Genomic DNA, 20,026 nt, shown 5'->3' with positions numbered 1-20,026 from the left:
AACATTTAACTTTTAGATTTAACATTTAGATTTAGATTTAACATTCAGATTTAATATTTATCATTTAGATTTAACATTTAGACTTAGATTTAACATTTAAATTTAACATATAGATTTAGATTTAGATTTAACATTTAGATTTAGATTTAACATTTAGATTTAATATTTAACATCTAGATTTAGATTTAACATTTAGATTGAGATTTAAGTAAATATTACATATATTGCTGTAAATCTGGTCAAAAGTAACATTTTAAAATTCACAAGTTTTTTAAACGTGTTTCTTTGCGAAATGTGTTGAAAAGTTGCTGTTTATTTTAGCATGCGCAACTTTACAATCGGCGCCCCATAGTCAGCTGTTCCAGTTCATTTCAAAGGTGATGGATGTGTTTGAGATCAGCGACCTTTACGGAGAAGTCAAGTTCTTCCTTGTCAAACTGGTATTTTTTTGTACAGCTTTGTGCACAGGGGAATTCTGATGTTTAAACTGTTGACACAAAGTTAGAAACACCCTATTGTCCCTGTATGTTGGATTAAGGTCCTTCAACTGAACCTGTCAAGCTGTAGGCTACTTACACCTGTTGTGCAACCCAGACAAGCTGTATGTGTGAATGCAAATTGGCCCTGACATAGTTTGATAAAACCTGTTATCTGTTAATTCAGCTGTACTTTAATGTTCTTTTTTTTATTATTAGGGCAGTATAAAACAGATTTATATGTAGACCACATTCACACAGCTGCTATTTTCCTCTGAAATCAGGCTCAGGGTGGTGTTAAAGTTATTCAATGTAAAACAGCATATTTGATACCCGTTAGCTCACGTTAGCATCCAACCAATATCGTTTGATTACGGTCAGTGCAGTTAACTTCAAGCTTAAAAAAATGTGTCCAACACTATGGAACAGTAATGTTAGCTAGGAAGAGGTTGAATGCTAACATTAGCTGTTGTCTAACAGAAGCCAACAGGATTATCAAATATGTTGTTTTAGCTTGAAATATGGCCTGACGTATACTAACATTCGCTACAATTTTGACATCGTTTGTTTGGTCAGTTATGTGAGCGTGTAGACAGTGTGCCTCCTGCTCTTTGTATCAGCTGCTGTGATTAAAAAATGGTCAAGTTGCCAAAAAACCATGGTCGGATATGTCAATCCATTTATTTCACATTATACCAAAAAAATAACATTTCTCAAAATAAACACCAACTTCACCGTCTCATGTTCAAAAACCACACACCCTCATTCTGCACCACACCTGTACCTGTACCACCTATACTATGATTCACACAGCACCAGGAAGTGGTTGAATGCCAACTTCAGCTGAAGTTAAATGGCCACCCTCTATATATTGATGTTGTTGCTATTATTTACGAATTGATATCCATATCTGTTTTTTTTTATTTTTTAAAAAAATCTATTTTAACAGATTTTGAGCAATTGTTGGGCTGAAGAACATCAAACCAATCTGGCAACACGGGCCCTGACTCAGATCAGCGTCAGAATCTTGTGCCGTATTCATGTAATTGTATTTACAGAGAACACAAACTTGTTCTTTCTTCACAGATTCGAGGAGGCGACCGTATCATGTTAAATAGTAACTCCAGCTGTCTGACTGGGGCATTATGTCATTATATCATTGTGTGTGCCGAGTTCAGGTGAAAAATTCCAAGGGGCCGTGTTGACGCTGCTTGTTAACGCATGAGAAAACCCAACCTGAATAAACTCAGTCAGCTGCACACAATACAAAGGTGTATGTACTCAGTCATTGATTACACAGTTTGTAGTCGGGAGCGACGGATGATAACTGGATAAAATGGAATTAAAGAATTTGCAATGTAAAAATAATAGTGAAGACAACTTCATGTCCTATGGGAGGTGCACATGGTTGTGTGTGTGTTGGTTGATGGTGTGGGTGTAGGTGGGCCATCAACACTGTTAAAAATTAACAAATTACCTGCTGCTCTCAACTGTGGCAGGGGTTTTGACCTCTGGAGGTGTTTTCTTATCTCCAAGTTGTGCCATAAATCCCTCTTCTGCTTCGACAATATGGTGCCCAAGTTATCTCAGCGGTTACTTCAGTTTAAAGTGTCAAAATGTTTAAATACTAAACAGAAATCATGCATCATTCAGATAACGTCGTGAGAAAACATCTGAGAGGGTGGCTGACTGTGAGGGTGGCAAAACTGTGTCAAAACAATTGAAAAATATATATTTTTCACATTTCACATTAACAGCCGAGACAGTTCAGTCCTCGTTGGTAATGGAAGTCCTTTCTTACTGATCAGCAGTATGGACCTGGTTTCTTAAAGTCTTCCCAGTCCTTCACACGATCAGTGTTTGCATGTGTGGTGGTGGCCACCAGCCCGGAGTAAGCACAGCGGCTGTACTGCACAGGAAAGACGTTAAAACTATACCCGCCGGGGGGGTCAGTGGGGTCGATGCCCAAGTGCTGCATACAAAATCCCAAAAACACATCCTCAATGTAAATAGGTTTGATGTGTCTGGATGCCTCCATGAGCTTTTTAGGGAGATCCAAAGACAGAACGTAGCCCAGACCCAAAGCGTAAGGTGGGTACTGTGAGTTAGAGTAAATCTCCTCAGGTACGTACCACTTTGAACCTCTATCTCTGAGGACTGCACCTCCTCTCGCTACAAGTCCGGTCATGTAGTTTGACTTTGGAGCATTTAACAACATCCTGATGAGGTTGGACAAATTCAAAAACATGTCTGAGTCAATCTTCATGGCATAAGAGGCGCTGGAGCAGTGGGAGTCCAGCCACTCCAGCATCACCATGGTCTTGATGGTGAGGTTCTTGTAGCAGTCCAGGAAGTCGCTCTGGATCAGGTCCTGGTGCTCTTTGCTCTCCTGCAGCAGCTGCTCTTGGAGCTGCTCTGCTCCCTCTCCAGTCTGCAGCCCCAGCAGGAAGAACAGCTTCACCACTTTGCCCAGCACCAGGCTCTCAGCTCCCCAGGTGCTGCGGATGACGTCACGGTGAGCCCTGTTGTGGGGCGCCACAGGAACCATCAGAACCAGGAAAGGCTTCTGCTGCTCACAGGTCTTTGGCTCATTTATAACGAAGTGGTACTCATAGGGGTATTCCACTAAATACGGTCCTGGAGATTTATAAGGAACCGGTGTTGGTGACTCAGGTTTCTGCTGGGTCACCTCTGAAGAATTTGATGTGGTGTTGTCAGAATGAGAGAGGGCAGAGGAGCTGGTTGTGCTGTCACGGGAATCCGTCGAGTGGGAGACAAGATTTAGTTTTTTAAATGAAGTCAACCATGTCGGGTTCCAGTTAGGTTTCATTTCCTTTAAGTCCATGCTGCAAACAAACAGAACTGCTCCCAGTACCAGAATAAAGAAGAGGCAGCGACGCCGTGACCAGATGAACCCTCCCCTGCCTTCTGCCGGTTCCACGCCATCCACTGTTGGCTGAGAGGAAACATAAACTCAGACTTTAAAAGTGTTTTTTTTTTTTTTTTTTGCTCTTAAATGAACAAAAGTAAAAATGCTCTTGTAAAGTATAAACACAGGTTCAGATAAAAGACAGTTTTCACAGACAGGCTTCATGAATACAGAAAATACATTTTAAAAAGCGTACATACCATTCTTTCCTTAACAAGGACACTTTCCAGCATATTGTCATGCTCTCGTCTGTAGGAGTGGATTTGAGTTCGTTTACATGTGAAACAGAGAACCTGTTCCCGTGAACAAACCACTGAGTGAAGAGCGAGTCTGGACTGTCAGTTAGAAAACCCTGGAGGAGCAGCGAACATGAAGAGCCTGAATCCCTGATCCTATCACCCCCCTGGCCGACTGTGTCACCGGGCTAAAGTCCCTGGGTTTATTAAGTAACCATGGTACTTTGTCAGGTTTATCACCTGCAGGAGAGCCTCGCCTTTGTTTACCACGCCCATTCATTTGTGAGTGTTGGTCTTACCTCAACGCTGCTGAAAAGCTTAAAATCCTCCTCAGTCTTTGCAAACAGCTCGTACGAGCTGGGCTGGTTCTCTGTTAACACGTCGAATCACACCTGTTTGTGTATGTTGAAAGAGATGGGGGTGCGTTCGAGCTAAAGAGAAATGGTTCACTTATTCTATGGAGTTTGACACATTACCTCACCTTGTGATATTGTATACTGTAAATACTGCACACATTAAAATCCCTCATGATTAGTGGTGAGATATTCTGATATTTTATAGTCACACTATTAAACATTATCAGCTAAATGTTTCCATAAAATCAAAATAGCTGTTTTATTGTTTTTATCACACATGTCTTGCTTCATATCTCACCCGTATGGCAGTATCAGCCCCACTGATGGCAAAAAAAAAAAGCCTTTTGTAAGTATTTTGGAGTTTGTAACTTCTTGGAAACACTTTATAAATGTGATGACTTATCCTGCACCCGAGGGCACGCTTTCTTTATTTGATGACACTGCAATGGATTTATAAAAGAGGAACCTGTGTGTCTTGATTTTCCCTCTGCCGCCCTCGGGCTGCACTGCCTAGAGAGAATCTGGTCAGGTAGCTCACCGCTAACAAGTTAATTACCAGCAGCTTGTCAGTCGCGCCTTCTCCCCCGATAACAGAGGCTACAGTTACATTACAGTGCCAGATAGTTTATGGATGTTTCCTGGTTGACAGATACCTGTGGCTTTGTTGCTCAAGTATGCGCTAACTGCTGCCAAATTTAACTGAGTTGCAATAAAAAACCACCTCGGTATTTATTCCCTTTGTCAAACTAGTGTTCTTTTCATTCAGGTCCGACCGTGTTCACTGAGAGCTGCCAGGCTGGTGTCGATAGAACAAGGAAAAGTGGCGATATGATAAAATAAAGTTCATGTGTGGGTGAAAATGTGCAGGATGGGACATTAATTTTTTTTCCCAAAAATCCAATTGTATGTTTTTTGTGTGTTTTTGGGTCAAACACGCTGATACAGTAAAGATGTGAAAAGATAAAATAAGAAGTGACAAAACAAAGATACCAAACACGTCAATGAAGGCGAAGCCAGAAGCATTAACGATGGCCAAAATAGCACAAGCCTCATAAGAGTTAAGGACACTTAAGAAGACTAAATTATTGTGCTAAGAGGAGCGATAGAAAGCTTCCTGACTGGAAACATCACAAACTGACGTGGTTCATCTCGGCCCAGGACAGAGGGGCTCTACAGCGGGTGATTAAAACCACCCAGAACATCACTGGTACCATCTCCAGAGCATCAGTGATATTGATCAGGGAAGTGAGATGTCTGCACAGAGCCCAGAGGACACTGAAGGACAACGCCTGCTGTCGTACCACCAGACTGTTATTATTCCCAAGTGACATAATGTGGAAAAGGTCCTCTAGCATCAACCAACAAAAGACTCTTAAAACTACTCTGCCCTCCTCACAGCCGTCTCTTCTCCTGAAACAAATGTATGTGATTTCTCTGGTTCAACCTGCCGGTGCATAATTATCATGCATTACAGAGCCTCTGGTGTTACTTTACGTCTCAGGGAAGTCAATGTACACCGTGTTCATTCCCTGGCATTATGTGACAGTTGGACAAACGCTTTTTATAAATTGAATGCTCCTGTCACACAGATGATTATTCTCCAGACTGTAGAAACATTAAACAAATACCATCAAAAGATATTTAAAAAGTACATGTATGAAATAATAACATTAAGGGCTTACTTGTGTCTTTCCACCATGGCTGCACGTAGGACCGACCACAGCTTCCTGTTGCAGTAAATATTATTTAAGAAAGAAAGAAAGAAAGAATTTATACAATAAGCTGAAACCGGCAGAACCGGTATGTCAGCCTCTAGTTTCAGGTCCAGGATTCTTTCTTCAAAATGCCAAATGAAACATTGTCAACATTTTTGTTAAATTCTCAGGGAATAATGCAACTTCATGAAAAAAAGGCATATGTACTGTAGGTGGCTGGTACCTGTGAGTGGGTACAAAAGCGAACTGTTGTGCCTTGGCAGAGGTATACGTTCTACTTAGTGCTTTTCTAGAAGAATGAGTGAAGTGACTGAACTGAATAAAAAAGTAATTTCTTTAAAAAACGTCACATTTGTGATTTCTTCAAGGAATGAAATGTTTGAACACCATTAATAACAGCTTTTTACTTTTTAGTGATCTATTGACATAATGTTTGTTATGTCAATGACCCGTCTCCTGACCCGTGTTGATAACAGTTGTTCATTTGAAAGACAAGAAGCTGCAGAGGAAGCATGTCGGCTGGCTGGAGCGTTCAGGTGTTATTTGCACTGGGGAAGCTGTGGACGTCCCCCGCACCTTTTTGTGGCCATAATTTGTTAAACAATATTATGCAAACTGTTTTAGATAGCACCAGGAAACTAACAAACAAAGACACTTTGCTCTCCAGCAGCAGCTGGTGAAACCGGCTGCTGCTGATGCTCCTGTGAAATCTTAATGAGATGGACTGCACCAGCGAGGTGATGCGATCGGTTCCTTTTCCATTTGGAGAAGTTAACAAGGTTAAAAACCTGACTTGACTCGTTGGAGGGGGGCTGACGAACAGTGTTCTTGTTTTTCTAAGGAAAAGTGTTGTTAATGTAATGTTTAGTTTGTATTTAAACTTTAAAACTGAAAATATTCTATTTTAAATGAAAAAAACTTGATCAAAAACAAAGACGACACAAAATCAGAGAAAACAACAACAAAAAACAATCATGAAAAACTTTAATAAAATATTTTTTATTATATCGAAACCATACTGTTCTCATCCTCAAAAAACTACAAACTGAAAATATATAATTTGAGCAATAAAACAAAACTCGATCATAAACAAGGACAACAACACAAAATTAGAGAAAACAATATTTTTTTTATGTTTTAATATATATATATATATAATCAAGAATTCATTCAATATATTCAAGGTTAATTAAATATATTCAAGGTTCATTCCATATATTCAAGGTTCATTAAATATATTCAAGGTTCATTCAATATATTCAAGGTTCATTCCATATATTCAAGAATTCATTCAATATATTCAAGAATTCATTCAATATATTCAAGGTTCATTAAATATATTCAAGGATTCATTCAATATATTCAATGATTCATTTAATATTTTTAAGGTACATTCCATATATTCAAGAATTCATTCAATATATTCAAGGATTCATTCAATATATTCAATGATTCATTTAATATTTTTAAGGTACATTCCATATATTCAAGGATTCATTCAATATATTCAATGATTCATTCCATATATTCAAGGACACCACAAAGAGAGAAAAGAACAACATAAAAACTGTGTTACTGTGTTTAAACCAAACTTTTCTCTTTGAAATCATAAACTGAAAATATTCAATAAAAAAAAAAACAATAACAAAAAAACTTGATTAAATCAGAAAACAACAAATCAGAAAAAAAAACCATTCTCCATTTTTTCCGTCTCCTTTCTGGTCGTACGTAATGACGTAGGAAAGCGACCTGCACGTCGTTCCCGGCGTAACGCGTCATATCTTCCAACACATCCGCCGCTTCCTGGCCGGCCCAGGCAGGCGCCTCAGGCCCCGCGCCACACTGATCCGCTACCCGCACACTGTCATCGTCCTCCGACAGAAGTCACGGCTCCCCTCGGCTCGCTGTGTGACGAGCTGCGGCCGGTATGAGCGGATGAACCGGCTGGAAACCTACAGATCGTCGGCAGAAGTCCCGGGACTCGCTGCTCGGTGAGTTAAAGAGGAAACGTTGAGGAAACTGATTTGTTTTGTCCTCCTCCAGGATGAATCTCAGGGAGCCGTCAGGACTCTCTGCTCTTGTGACTTCACGGAGGATTTAAAAATAAACCGGTGGCTCATTTCTTCCTCGCAGGAGAAGTTAGCTTGACTCTGAAAGAGGCTCAGCAGCTTTGTTCTCCAGGCAGCCTGGACTGAGGCGGTCAGATGGTCAGCCTCTCTTTGTTACTGACTGACATGTTCCTCACCTGCTGCTTCACGTCTCAACTTTCATTCAAGCAGCGTCGACACCAACAGGAGCTAAACATGAGTGTGTCTGTTCTGTCCACAGCGTCTGGGCCGGAGCAGGGTGGAGCCTGAGGCGGAGCGGCCGTGGTGATGGTGTTGGACTCAGGTGAAGTCTTCATGGATCAGGTTGAGGGTGAAAGCGTTGGGAGCAGCAGGGACCTGTTGGAGCCAGTTGTCCGGGCAGATCCGGCTAGAACCTCCGTCAGCAGCTCTGCCGGGACGCCCAGAACGCCGGCCAGAAAGAGCAATGTCGCCAAGAAGGGGAACGTGTCCCACAACGGACTTCCAGCCCAGACCAACAGCAGCCAGGTAGAGAGGAGGTCGTCATCATCAAGAAGCGGGGCCACGCCTAGACCGCCGCTCCGCCGTCCCCTCAGCCTGGAGATGACCCCCCAGCGCCTGCGAGGGTCCCAGGAGCAGATGGCGGACAGGAGGATCGTGCAGCCCCCGTGGCGCAGCGGGTCGGCTGCCCCCTCGCCCCCGGCCCGCAGCCTGACCAGCCCCAGCCTGGGCGCCGGCGGCTGGATGCGCCGCAGCGAGAGCACCTGCTCGGTCAACTACTCCCTGGGGCTCCGGGCCAGCAGGGGCCAAATGAGACCCGCCACCTCCCTGCCACATATAGCGAAGGGGTCGGGCGGCACCACGGCGCCTACATCGTCCAGGCCCTGTCTGCTGGTCGCCCTCAGGCCTCTCAACCTCGAGCAGGAGAAGCAGACTTTCTTCCAGTCCGACTACAAGTACGAGCCTCAGTTTGAGTACATGCAGCCTGAGCCGAGGAGCGTGTTGGAGAAGTACCGGGAGGGCTCCGGCCTCTTCCTCGAACAGGTACGTCACACACCTGAGGTCACTTCCTGTGGTTGATGATGAGGTCACGACAGGATGTTCAGTGTCAAGTAGAACAAATGAACTCAAACAGTCTTTTGCTGCTCGATGCAAATGGAGAACTTGGATGTTCTCAGTGTTTGTGGTTCAGTCTGATTTAAGGGTTGTTGGAGACATCGGAGCGACATGCAGACTTTACACTGAACCATCAGATCACTCTGGTTGATGTTAATCAGACGAAGCGAGGCTGCTGTGTTCGATTAATAAAACACACTGACGATTAATTCTTCCCAATTAGAGCAGATCAAGTTCCCCGGAAGGAAAATCCTGTTTTCTTTCCTCTCAGATCTACTGAATATCTCTGAACATCGAGTATTTCACTGTCAGTTGTTTCCACCGTCGTGCAGCTTTAGACGTGAAGACTCTCCAAATCCAAGAGTCCATTTTCAATTTAAAGTTTTTTTTCCGCCATTGTTAGTCTGTCACAAGTCTGTCAAGTACTGTTCATAAGTACAGTTCTGAGGTACTTCAGTGTTTCCATTATCTGCTGCTTAATACTTCCACTCCGCTGAATTCATCCGATAACTTTAGTTACTAGTTACTTTGCAGATTACAGAGACGCACGGCTGCATCTGAGCCAAAGAGTCGCGCTGATCCTCAGCCAGGCCGATGGTCAGTCTGAGGACATCTCATCACATGGAAACGTTAGAAGTAGCTCCTCGCGGGACGACGTCTGTAAAGTTAAAATGCCACGTTGAAGCAGAAAGGTCATGTTTCATGTTCTTCTTTAAAAAGATGTTTTACAACAGCAGCTTGACTTCATCCTGGTTCGAGGAGTTCGAGTTATATTCTCCAAAGTTAAAGATTTAAAATAATTCCCCTCATGGGAGAGAAAAACAATCAACAGATACACACAATCTGTTTCTTTTACAAAAGTTGGTTTTATCAAATCCGTTCAGAGTAAACCCTCCTCATGAACAAATCCATAAAGGATCTCTGAAAAAGAAAATGAACCCAACATCTCCTTCGGTACCACTCAGTCGCTGCAGGCTAATGCTAAGCTAGCTGAAAATGACTTGATGACTTGTCTTGTTCACCTGCAGGCCGTTGGCATCATGGAGTGCGTCCTGAAGAAGTTCGGCTCCTACGAGAACTTTGAGGAGGTGACGGGCGGCAACATCCTCCCTAAAAGTCAAGTCTGGGCTGCCGTACGCAAATATCTGCAGAAAGAAGGCTGTGTGGGAGAGGTGAGTGTTCAGAGTCAGCTCACCTGTGAAACAACCGTCCAATCACAGCAGACATTTTGACCGACCAGCTCAAACTGAAGAATCTGATCTGATCTGAATGAAGACGGTGAGATTAACTTTAGTTTGTTCAGCAGCTCAACTCAGTGACACAGGAAACACCTGCGCTGGAGGAGCCGTTGGCTCTGTTGAATAATTATTTATTGTCTCCATTAAAGATTTACCAGGTCTGACCAGCAGTCAACTGAGGACATAAGAGGAAGGAGGAAACGTTAATGGTTAAACTCCCCGAGGTCGAGTCGAGTCTGTTTTATTTGCACAACTCACAACCTGCCTCAAGATGTGTGTGTGTGTGTCTGTGTGTCTGTGTGTGTGTGTGTCCAGGTTGTGGTGCGTCTGTCCGACGAGCTGCTGTCTCAGGCGGTGATGGTGGTGGAGAGCTGTCGTCCCACTCTGACCATCAACCTGGCTGGAGCTCGACAGCACTGGCTGGAGGGGATGCTGAGACACGAGATAGGTAATCTTCACCTCACACGGATCAGATATTATCCACACGACGGTCTCAGAAAACTCATCTTCCACAACAACAGCAACAGTGTTTTTCCACAGTGAGTCGGGTTGTGCAGCAAAACGACTTCCTGTTCAGTTTTCATAGCAAACTCTGTGTACACAAACGATGTTCTCAGTGCTACTTACTTATCGTTCATTTGTCGTTATCGAGGTGAGTTGCTCAATATATCGCGATATTGATTTGAGGCCATATCGCCCAGCCCTACTCTATATAATCTGCAAGTATTAATATAAATCTGGATCTATTCGCTTACTTTTCCTTTGTTGTATTGTCTTCTAAATGCAATTTAAAAACATTTCTCAACCAGGAAATGCAGCTGGCTGACACATGTGGCTCTCCCACATGTGTCAGCTCTGCTCGACTCAGGTTGACTCGCTGCAGGGATTCACACCTCCATGTCAGCAGGACCTCCTGCGTGAAGGTGTGTCTTTAAATAATGAGCGGGCGACGACGGCTTTGATATAATGATCAGAGCATAAACACAGTTTGTGGTCCAGTGAGACAATATGTCAAAAAACGGATTCACTGCTGAGGAACTGAGAACGAAATGTTTCTTTCAGCTTCAGGTTGTTTTAAAGTGTTTTTTGTTATCTTTAATGAAGTTTGTCGACCACTTCACAGGTAAAGAAACCGATTATGAAAACTGTAAAATCATTGTGCAGGTTGAGTTCTGGTCTGTTGATGAGTTCTGACCCGCGGCTGTGAGTCCGGTCAGAGGAGCCCCTACTCTTCCTCTCTTCAGCAGTATTGGAGAATCGGCGCTAACAAAGCTCCGTTTGATTTCCTCTAAATTCTTCACAATAAAAGTCCCCCGTTATTTAGATATTTAAAAGCTTTTATCATGAAGCAGCAAAGTCAGGAAGTGTTTTCATCAGTGGGGTCTGAACACACACAGTCCTGACACAGTTTTGGATTATTTAGATATATGTTTTGATTTGGAAAGCATCTCCATATTGATTGAACTCTGTTGAATTTTGTTTTACTTATCAGAGATTGAATTTTTAATGAGCTCTGCTTGAATTTAAATCTGTATTAACTAAACTCTGATTAGCACTAATCTTGGATTAAATAAACCCTCGTTGGTTGAACTCAGCCGAGGTGTTTCTCAGTGTTTGGTCTCTCGGTCGCTGTCCATCTGTTGGGAGTTTCCGTCCTGGCAGCTTTGTTACCTCGACTCGTTGCTGCACGCTGTTTTAAGTTGATGCACCAGGTTGTTTTTTGTTCCCGCTCTTTTGTCAGCAGTCGTTCTATTAATCATCTGTAACTGCTGACATTTTCCTCACTGCACAACTGTTGTACCATAATGTCCCTTTTGTGAGAGGGACAAATATTTAGCAAGAGCGCGGCAGTATCGTATTCTTTAGATTATTGTATTCACATGAAAGTAGCACTCACAAAAGCCGAACACATATTTATTCGATACGAAGCCTCCACCCTCGGACACTGTGGATGTTCTGACGTTCACCACAGTCGGCGTGTGTGATGACGTTTATGTACAACTTTGTGTTTCCTCTTTTAGCTTCCTGTTCCTTATGGTTGACAGAAGTAACTTCTCTTTGCTTCTGAGGAACTTCAAAATGATTATCAACAGACGAGGGTCGGAGCCTCGTTGGAGGGTCACATTTATAAATGCAACATGCATTTGGACGTATCCGCATTGTCAGCAGATGAGTGGAAAACATTACACAGGTCACACATGAACGCTGTCAACTTCTCTGGAAAACGCGCTGCTGTGTTGATTCAGTCTGCAGATACACAGATGTAGGTTCAGTTAAAGGATCTTCATCCTTTCTGACTTTGTGTCAACAGTTCCCTCTCCTGTTCGGACACAATGGCCCCTCTGTGCTCAAAGCCGGTACTTAAGGAAACGGCAGTATGAGGCGGGTGAGCGTGACTCATCTGTGCAGAGCCGTGACTTCAGTATTTTCATTGTCACTGCTCGACGACTCTATCATGTCACGTATTTAAAATTTTCACAACACAGAAGCATCGGACTCAGTGTGTAAGGTTTCTGTGCGTGATGTTTTTTAACGGATTGAAAAAACAGACTTGGTGTGCAAAGGCCTTTAATCTGTAGCTGAACGCTGGAAATGTTACCAAACCTTAACATCCATCCGAATGTCGCATGAACGTGGCATTTGATAAAGTAGCATTTAGAAACACAGTTTGATAAACATATATTAAACGTGTAAATCACAGTGGCAACAGACGAAACCAGCAAACTGTGAAAGTAAAGATGCAAGTTAAAATAAATTAAAATGAAATGAAAGGGAAAAAAACAACCGTTGATAATGATCAGATAAATATTATTATTCAAATGTTTTTATTGAAAAACATTCACTACATACAACTGATGAGACCACAGCTGACATCCACACAATGTAAAGACAATAAAATCCACAATGATGAAATAAAAAGAGTTGTTACACATAATACAGAGATCATGAAATAAGCTACAGTCTTACGCTTCACGATCAGATAAAGTAAAAGGACAATGAATAAATAAATAAGACGATGAAGCGTCCGTCCTCTCCTCAGGTACACATTATCTGCGAGGCGTGAACAACAACCTGCAGCCGTGGTCCACCTCTGAGGGCCGGAAGCAGTTCGGACTGAAACCAGCCAATCCCACGGAGGAGGGCCTGGCCAGCCTGCACAGCGTGTTGCTACGGAAACAGCCGTACCTGTGGCGCGCGGCTCTGCTCTACTACACGGTGTACCACGCCACCAGCATGAGCTTCAGCCAGCTCTTCAGCCACATCGCTCGCTTCGTCCAGGACCCGGACGTCCGCTGGGAGTACTGCCTGAGAGCCAAGAGGGGACAGACGGACACCTCGCAGCCCGGTAGACAGACAGACAGACACACACACACACACACACACACACACACACAAGATGCATATGTAAGATTAACACTTTAAATATCTGAATGGACCTAATGTGCCCTGAGTTTTGCCTCCCAGGCTTGAAAGATGTATTTTTATCCTCCCTGCATGTCGTCTGTTTCTGTCTCAGGTTGCTTCAGTAAAGATCAGGTTTATCTGGACGGGATCCTTCGAATCCTTCGGCACCGACGGAACATCGACTTCAAGACGTTGACTTCTTTAGGAAAGGTCGGTGTCCACACGACACCTTCAAATATTTATTACCAATATAAAGCTTTCAGTATGTTCCCATTTAAAAATGAACAGGTAGGTGAGTAAACTTCATTTCTACACAGCCTTTTAACACCAGAGTTACAGGGTGTCTCACAGGTTAACCATGAAATACAACTTGGAATAATGAAACAAAGAGCAAGTGTTGGAGGAAGTAGTCAGATCCTTTATTTATGTAAAAGTACAGATACCACACTGTAGAAATATTCTATAGGTAAAAATCCTGCATAGAAAATGTAGGTAATTAAAAGTATAATGAGAAAAATGAAGTTTTCAGTATCAGAAGTAAAAGTACTCAGTGCAGTAAAATGTGTCCTGTGTCTGTTGTACAGATGAATTGAGCTTCTTTAATAGAAGTTTTATTAAAAATAAGATTTCCTCCATCTGACCTGAGCTGAGCTGGAAGTTTAAATATCAGGTGAAAAAAATTTAGGTGGGAAATAAAAATCAGGATGAAAAATAATGTCAGACGAAAAAGAATTTCAGGTGAAAAGTAATCTGGGGGTTAAAAAAAATCAGGACGAAAATTTTGAGGTGACAAAAATTTAGGTGGGAAAAAAATCAGGATGAAAAAAAATTCAGGTGCTAAAAGAAATTCAGGTGGAAAAAAATTTGAGGTGAATCAGGATGAAAAAAATGTCTGAATTTCAGGTGAAAAATAATCTGGGGGTTAAAAACAATTCATATTTCGTCCTGATTTTTTTTCCATATCAATTGTTTTTAAACCCCAGATTATTTTTCACCTGAAATTCTTTTTTTTTAACCTGAATTTTTTTTTCGAAATCAGGCCGAAAAAAATTTCAGGTGAAAAATAATCTGGGGTTTAAAAACAATTGATGTGGAAAGAAAATCAGGACGAAAAAAACAAGGATGAAAAAAAAAATTGAGGTGGAAAAAAAATTGAGGTGGAAAAAAATTTCAGGTGAAAACAATTTCAAGTGAAAACAATTTCAGGTGGAAAAAAAATCAGTTGGAAAAAAATTTCAGGTGAAAAAAATTTCAAGTGAAAAAAATTTCTGGTGGAAAAAAAAATCAGTTGGAAAAAAATTTCAGGTGAAAAAATTTCAGGTGGAAAAAAAATTCAGGTGAAAAAAGTTCGGGTGGAAAAAAATTCAGTTGGAAAAAAAAAAGTTCAGGTGGAAAAAAATTCAGTTAAAAAAAAAAGTTCAGGTGGAAAAAAAAATCAGTTGGAAAAAAAAATTCAGGTGGAAAAAATTCAGTTGAAAAAAAAATTCAGGTGGAAAAAATTTCAGGTGGAAAAAAAATCAGTTGGAAAAAAATTCAGGTGGAAAAAAATTCAGTTGGAAAAAAAAGTTCAGGTGGAAAAAAATTCAGTTAAAAAAAAAGTTCAGCCGAAAAAAAAATCGGGGAAAAAAATTCAGGTGGAAAAAAATTCAATTGAAAAAAAATTCAATTGGAAAAAAATTCAGGTGGATAAAAATTCAGGTGAAAAAGGTTCAGGTGGAAACAAATAAGGATGAAAAAAAATTTCAGGTGCAAAAAAATTTCAGGTGAATCGGGACAAAAAAAAAATTCAGTTGGAAAAAAATTTCAGGTGAAAAAAATTCAGGTGGAAAAAAAAAAGTTCAGGTGGAAAAAAAATTTCAGGTGGCAAAAAAAAAAAAAAATCAGTTAGAAAAAATTTCAGGTGGGGAAAAATATGGATGAAAAAAAAAAAAACTTCAGGCGCCAAATTTTTTTTAGATGAATTGGGCCGGGGAAAAAATTTTCGGCGGGAAAAAATTCAGGCAAAAAAAAAATTTCAAGTGGAAAAAAAATTTCAGGTGAAAAAATTTTCAGGTGGAAAAAAAAATTCAGGTGGAAAAAAATTCATTTGGAAAAAAAAATCAGTTAGAAAAAAATTCAGGTGGAAAAAAATTTCAGGTGGGGAAAAATATGGATGAAAAAAAAAAATTCAGGTGCCAAATTTTTTTTAAGTGAATTAGGACGGAAAAAAAATTTCCGGTGGAAAAAAAATTCAGTTGGAAAAAAAAAATCAGGTGAGAAAGAAGTTCAGGAGATATTGAATTGAAAAGTTTTCTCATGTGATTCCACAGATGGAAGTTTTTTATTGAGATTATTCTGGCAAAAGTATTTTTTTTCACCAGTTCTCAAGTCACAAACAAGGAGAGAAAACTATTTGGATCAGACTCAGAAAATGGATCATCAGAACTTTTTTGTTCCTCAGGGCTTCTGTTCTGTACTGTGAAAGCAGTGAAATCAAACAGGGGAAGATCTGACATTTTTCAATGTAATTAGTATAAATACCATTAATGATATAACAAGGTGAACAGAAACATCATACTCTCACACCATACTCTCATAAATGACTGTACTTCACCACCAAGCCACCAGGGGGCGTAGCAGAATATTACACTACATGTATCACAAGTCAGTATGTTCCCTATAAAACATGTTGAATAGAAAGAGGTGGTACGGACTACAGAGAGCCACAAAGTAAATAATAACATGAAGTTTCCTTCCTCGTATCCACCGATGAACCCTCCTCTTCACCTGTGCAGGTGTCTTATGAAGACGTGGAGAGGCTGAGGCAGCTGGCGGTCTTCCAGCGGACCAGAATCCCGCACTTCATGCGAGACCAGGAGCGGTACCTGCAACATCTGGATCACATCGTCGCCGTCAACGAACTGGACGACTCGGCGCTGCAACACCTGCTGCCCTGACCGTCCTGCCCCCTACCCCACCCTACCCCCCCCCACCCTTCACCACCTGAAACCCAAGAAGAAGAAGAAGAAGAAGAAGAAGAAGAAGAAGAAGAAGAAGAAGAAGAAGAAGAAGAAGGTACACAGACTGTGTCAGGTGGTGCGTGAACATCATAAACAGTATTATCGATGCTTTATTTGGGCGATTTTTGTAAAACTTGAATGACGCGAACAAAAGGGACGTACACACTAACACCTCTATCTACATCCTCACTTTTGTCCGATGCATGTTAATGTGGCTTCTTCACGGAGCCGAGTACAGTTCAAGTGCCCCCCCGCCCCCCTCGCCTTTACTCCTACTATGAAGTTACCTCAATACTGCAACTCTACGATGTAACCAACATTATATATGTAGACTCATACATAACCACTGCATCCAGCGCCTGTACAGGACGCCGCTAACATGTCGCGTACAGACCGAAGCATTCATAATCACACGCTTTATTTATGCAATTATTTAAGTTTTTTACTTTGAGAGAACAGACTGAATGTCTCTGGTATTAGCTTTATACCTTTTTTTAGACAACATTGTTTTATGCCTTAGATTGTTCGCATTTCAAAAAAGGTCACCAAGGACAAAAAGACAAAAAACAAAACCCTGAGGAAGACGTAACAGAGTCCATGAATCTTTAAGATATCAAGTGCCACTGGACTCAGTCAAGTATTAAAATCTCCCCAGGGTGGTTTTTAAAATATCAGTGTTATTAATGAGACTCTGAGCAGAGTTGTTTCTGTCTTCACAGAGTCCTTGGTGGTCTTTTGATATCAGTATGCTACTGTGATGTGACAGTCCCGAGCTCCCCCTCTGCAGCAACCAAATTTTCTTTTGCAACGTTAAAGGAGTAGTTACAAAGCTAATTCGCTTTCTTGCAGAAAGTTAAATGAGAAAATTGAGGCCGCTCTCATTTTTTTGTACTTTCAATATGTAGCTGAAGCCAGACAGGAAGTTCACTCGCCTCCCTGGATCAGCGACGGTCCAGTCAAAGCTTAAACTTACGCTCTGTGATGAAGACTCGCCTGGTGCTCTGACGAGAGCTGCAGGGATGATGTGTGTTTGTAGTCTGTTCGCATCACAACAACAACAAAAGAAGTTTGAGCTGATACAACCGTCGTTGTATCGTCTTTTCAGTCGTCACGATCAAAGTTCACAGGTTAGAAATGTTTGTGTGTCTATCTTACCGACCTGCCGCGAGAATGTAAAGCAACAATAGATAAGGGAGGTGGCAGTTAGCACACCGTCACTCTGCCACTTGATTGTTTACCAGCCACGAAATAATCGTAACAAAATGTTTTTACCTTCACGACGGACCCAGGCCAGCCATTTTCCCTGTTTTCAGTCTTGATGCTAAGCTAAGCTAACTGGCCGCCGGCTGGAGCTTCATGATTAACGGACCAGAGCTGCAACGATTAGTTATCAACTGTTACATTAATTGGCAATTATTTAGCTAATCGATTAATCGGTTTGAGTCATTTTTAAAGGAAAAAAAAATCTGAATTCTCAGATTTCAGCTTCTTAAACGTGAATATTTTCTGGTTTCTTTCCTCAGTGACTGTAAACTAATAACTTTGGGTTGTGGACAAAAAAGACACATTAAACATTAAACACGTCATCTTGGGCTTAAAATAATATCACAATATTTTGAGGCTCCGATACACAACAGATATCTTGATACTTTTGAAGTCTCCTCTAAAGCTCTTCATAAATGATGTTGTTGAAATCAAATATCACGATATTTGTGACCAAATACCTCGATATCGATATTGTAACAATATGAACACAATGAGATTATTGATGATCATCAGTAATGTGGATCTAGAAGAGTCTGGATGGTTCAGAAGATGACTTCACTTCACTGTAACGCTGCCTTTACACAACACTTACGACATATCACTACATGACTATATCCAAAATCTAAGACGATATCTAGTCTCATATCACGATAACGGTGCGATATCGATACCTTGCTCAGCCCTCGGCTTTGGAAAAGACTAATCATCTCCTGACATTTTAATCTGACTGAACAAAGCACTTACTGATTAATCGACGATGAAAACAATGGTTGCAGCCCTACAACAGGCAGAAATGAGGTCGGTATTGATCTGTACTTAACTCTCTGCAAGAACGCAAATGAGCCAATGTACCAAAATGTAGAACTATTCCTTTAACATGTAGATAAAGTGCCAAAGTGGCATTTTAAAACACTGTTGGGTTGTTTGGAGAAGCGGCCGGTCATCGTAGCTCCTCATCCAGACTGGAGTCACTGGCTGAGGAGGAAGCAGGGGGTGTTGTGGGCGTGCCTTCGATGGGTGTAGAGCTCATCTGCTGTAGCTAGCCGTGTGTTCGTAGGCTGCTTTTTACCGTGTTTGACACTTAAAAACTTCAGATGTCAGTCAGGGCATTCATTTTGGGCCAAGCCGTCTGTGAGCAGAATTTAAACCAGGTCACAACAGAGACGATGTGGACAGTTTTTAAACCTAAAATAACCACTTGACCAAAATGTGAATTCTACTTCTGTGATGCATTTTAAATACTTGGATTTGAAGATGAACATGTAATTTAAATTGACTCTGCTGTGTTTACAATTTCAGCCATTTGGTAAGCAGATACGTTTTAAATTTGAGCAGGTTGTCGTCTGCTGACCTCACCAACCTCGGCCTGGATTCGCCTAAAAGAATGCACCTATTTGTAATGCACGAATGTTGCACAAGTGTTTTATGTTCTGGGAAACACCTTGAATTTCCAGTTTATTTATTAAAAAGTACACACACTTGATGAGCTGTCCGGTCTGTTTCATTTGCCACCACAACGAGCACCAGCGTCCTGTTCTTTAAAATGTGGTTATCCTGTTGTCAGGCTAAAATAAGCCAGGAAAACTATAGCTAACATAGTTTATTAGCTACTATAGCTAATAAACCACCGTAGTTTAGAGTTTAAGTCAAGCCTAGAGAGCGCAACAAAGTAACAGGGTGTCTCACAGGTTAACCGTGAAATACAACTAGGAATAAGAAAACAAAGAGCAAGTGGTGGAGGAAGTAGTCAGATCCTTTATTTATGTAAAAGTACAGATACCACACTGTAGAAATTTTCTGCAGGTAAAACCCCTGCATAAAACACAGGTAATTAAAAGTATAATGAGGAAAATGTAGTTTTCAGCATCAGAAGTAAAAGTACTCAGTGCAGTAAAATGTGTCCTGTGTCTGTTGTACAGATTAATTGAGCTTCTTTAATAGAAGATTTATTGAAAATAAGATTTCCTCCGTCTGACCTTTACAGCTGGAAGTTTAAATGTGTGATGCAGGTTTTTTCCCACTTTGTTTATTAGTTTTCATAATTGAAAAAGATCATTTCTACAAACAATCTATGAACCTTTTAATCTGTAAAGCATGTTGTTAGTTTGATCCTCTTAAATTCCTTCCCAGGTGAGGAATTAAATTCAAGTGGAAAAAAAATCCAAGTGGAAAAAAATTTCAGGTGGGAAAAAAATTTCTCGTGGAAAAAAAATTCAGATGGAAA

The 20,026-nt window shown here is 41.1% G+C and overlaps 2 protein-coding genes across 2 annotated transcripts; one reads left to right on the top strand and one right to left on the bottom strand.

Annotated features, from left to right (window-relative positions):
* Positions 1-1,133: 1,133 nt before the first annotated feature.
* On the bottom strand, positions 1,134-3,671 carry LOC311255884 (beta-1,3-galactosyltransferase 1-like). The gene is made up of 2 exons (XM_084350545.1): positions 3,606-3,671; positions 1,134-3,432 (listed from the first exon to the last, which is right to left on the bottom strand). The coding sequence occupies exons 1-2, from the start codon at positions 3,636-3,638 to the stop codon at positions 2,281-2,283; spliced, it is 1,185 nt and encodes a 394-aa protein (XP_084206671.1). The 5' UTR covers positions 3,639-3,671; the 3' UTR covers positions 1,134-2,280.
* Positions 3,672-7,260: 3,589 nt separating this feature from the next.
* Positions 7,261-19,285, top strand: kiaa0895l. The gene is made up of 7 exons (XM_084353470.1): positions 7,261-7,703; positions 8,041-8,822; positions 9,923-10,066; positions 10,448-10,580; positions 13,173-13,478; positions 13,650-13,747; positions 16,312-19,285. The coding sequence occupies exons 2-7, from the start codon at positions 8,088-8,090 to the stop codon at positions 16,471-16,473; spliced, it is 1,578 nt and encodes a 525-aa protein (XP_084209596.1). The 5' UTR covers positions 7,261-7,703; positions 8,041-8,087; the 3' UTR covers positions 16,474-19,285.
* The last annotated feature ends 741 nt before the right edge of the window (positions 19,286-20,026 follow it).

This window comes from Pagrus pagrus, assembly GCF_965226575.1.
Source record: "Pagrus pagrus genome assembly, chromosome: 1".
NCBI lineage: Eukaryota > Metazoa > Chordata > Actinopteri > Spariformes > Sparidae > Pagrus > Pagrus pagrus.
This window is presented reverse-complemented; position numbering and strand designations above follow the sequence as displayed.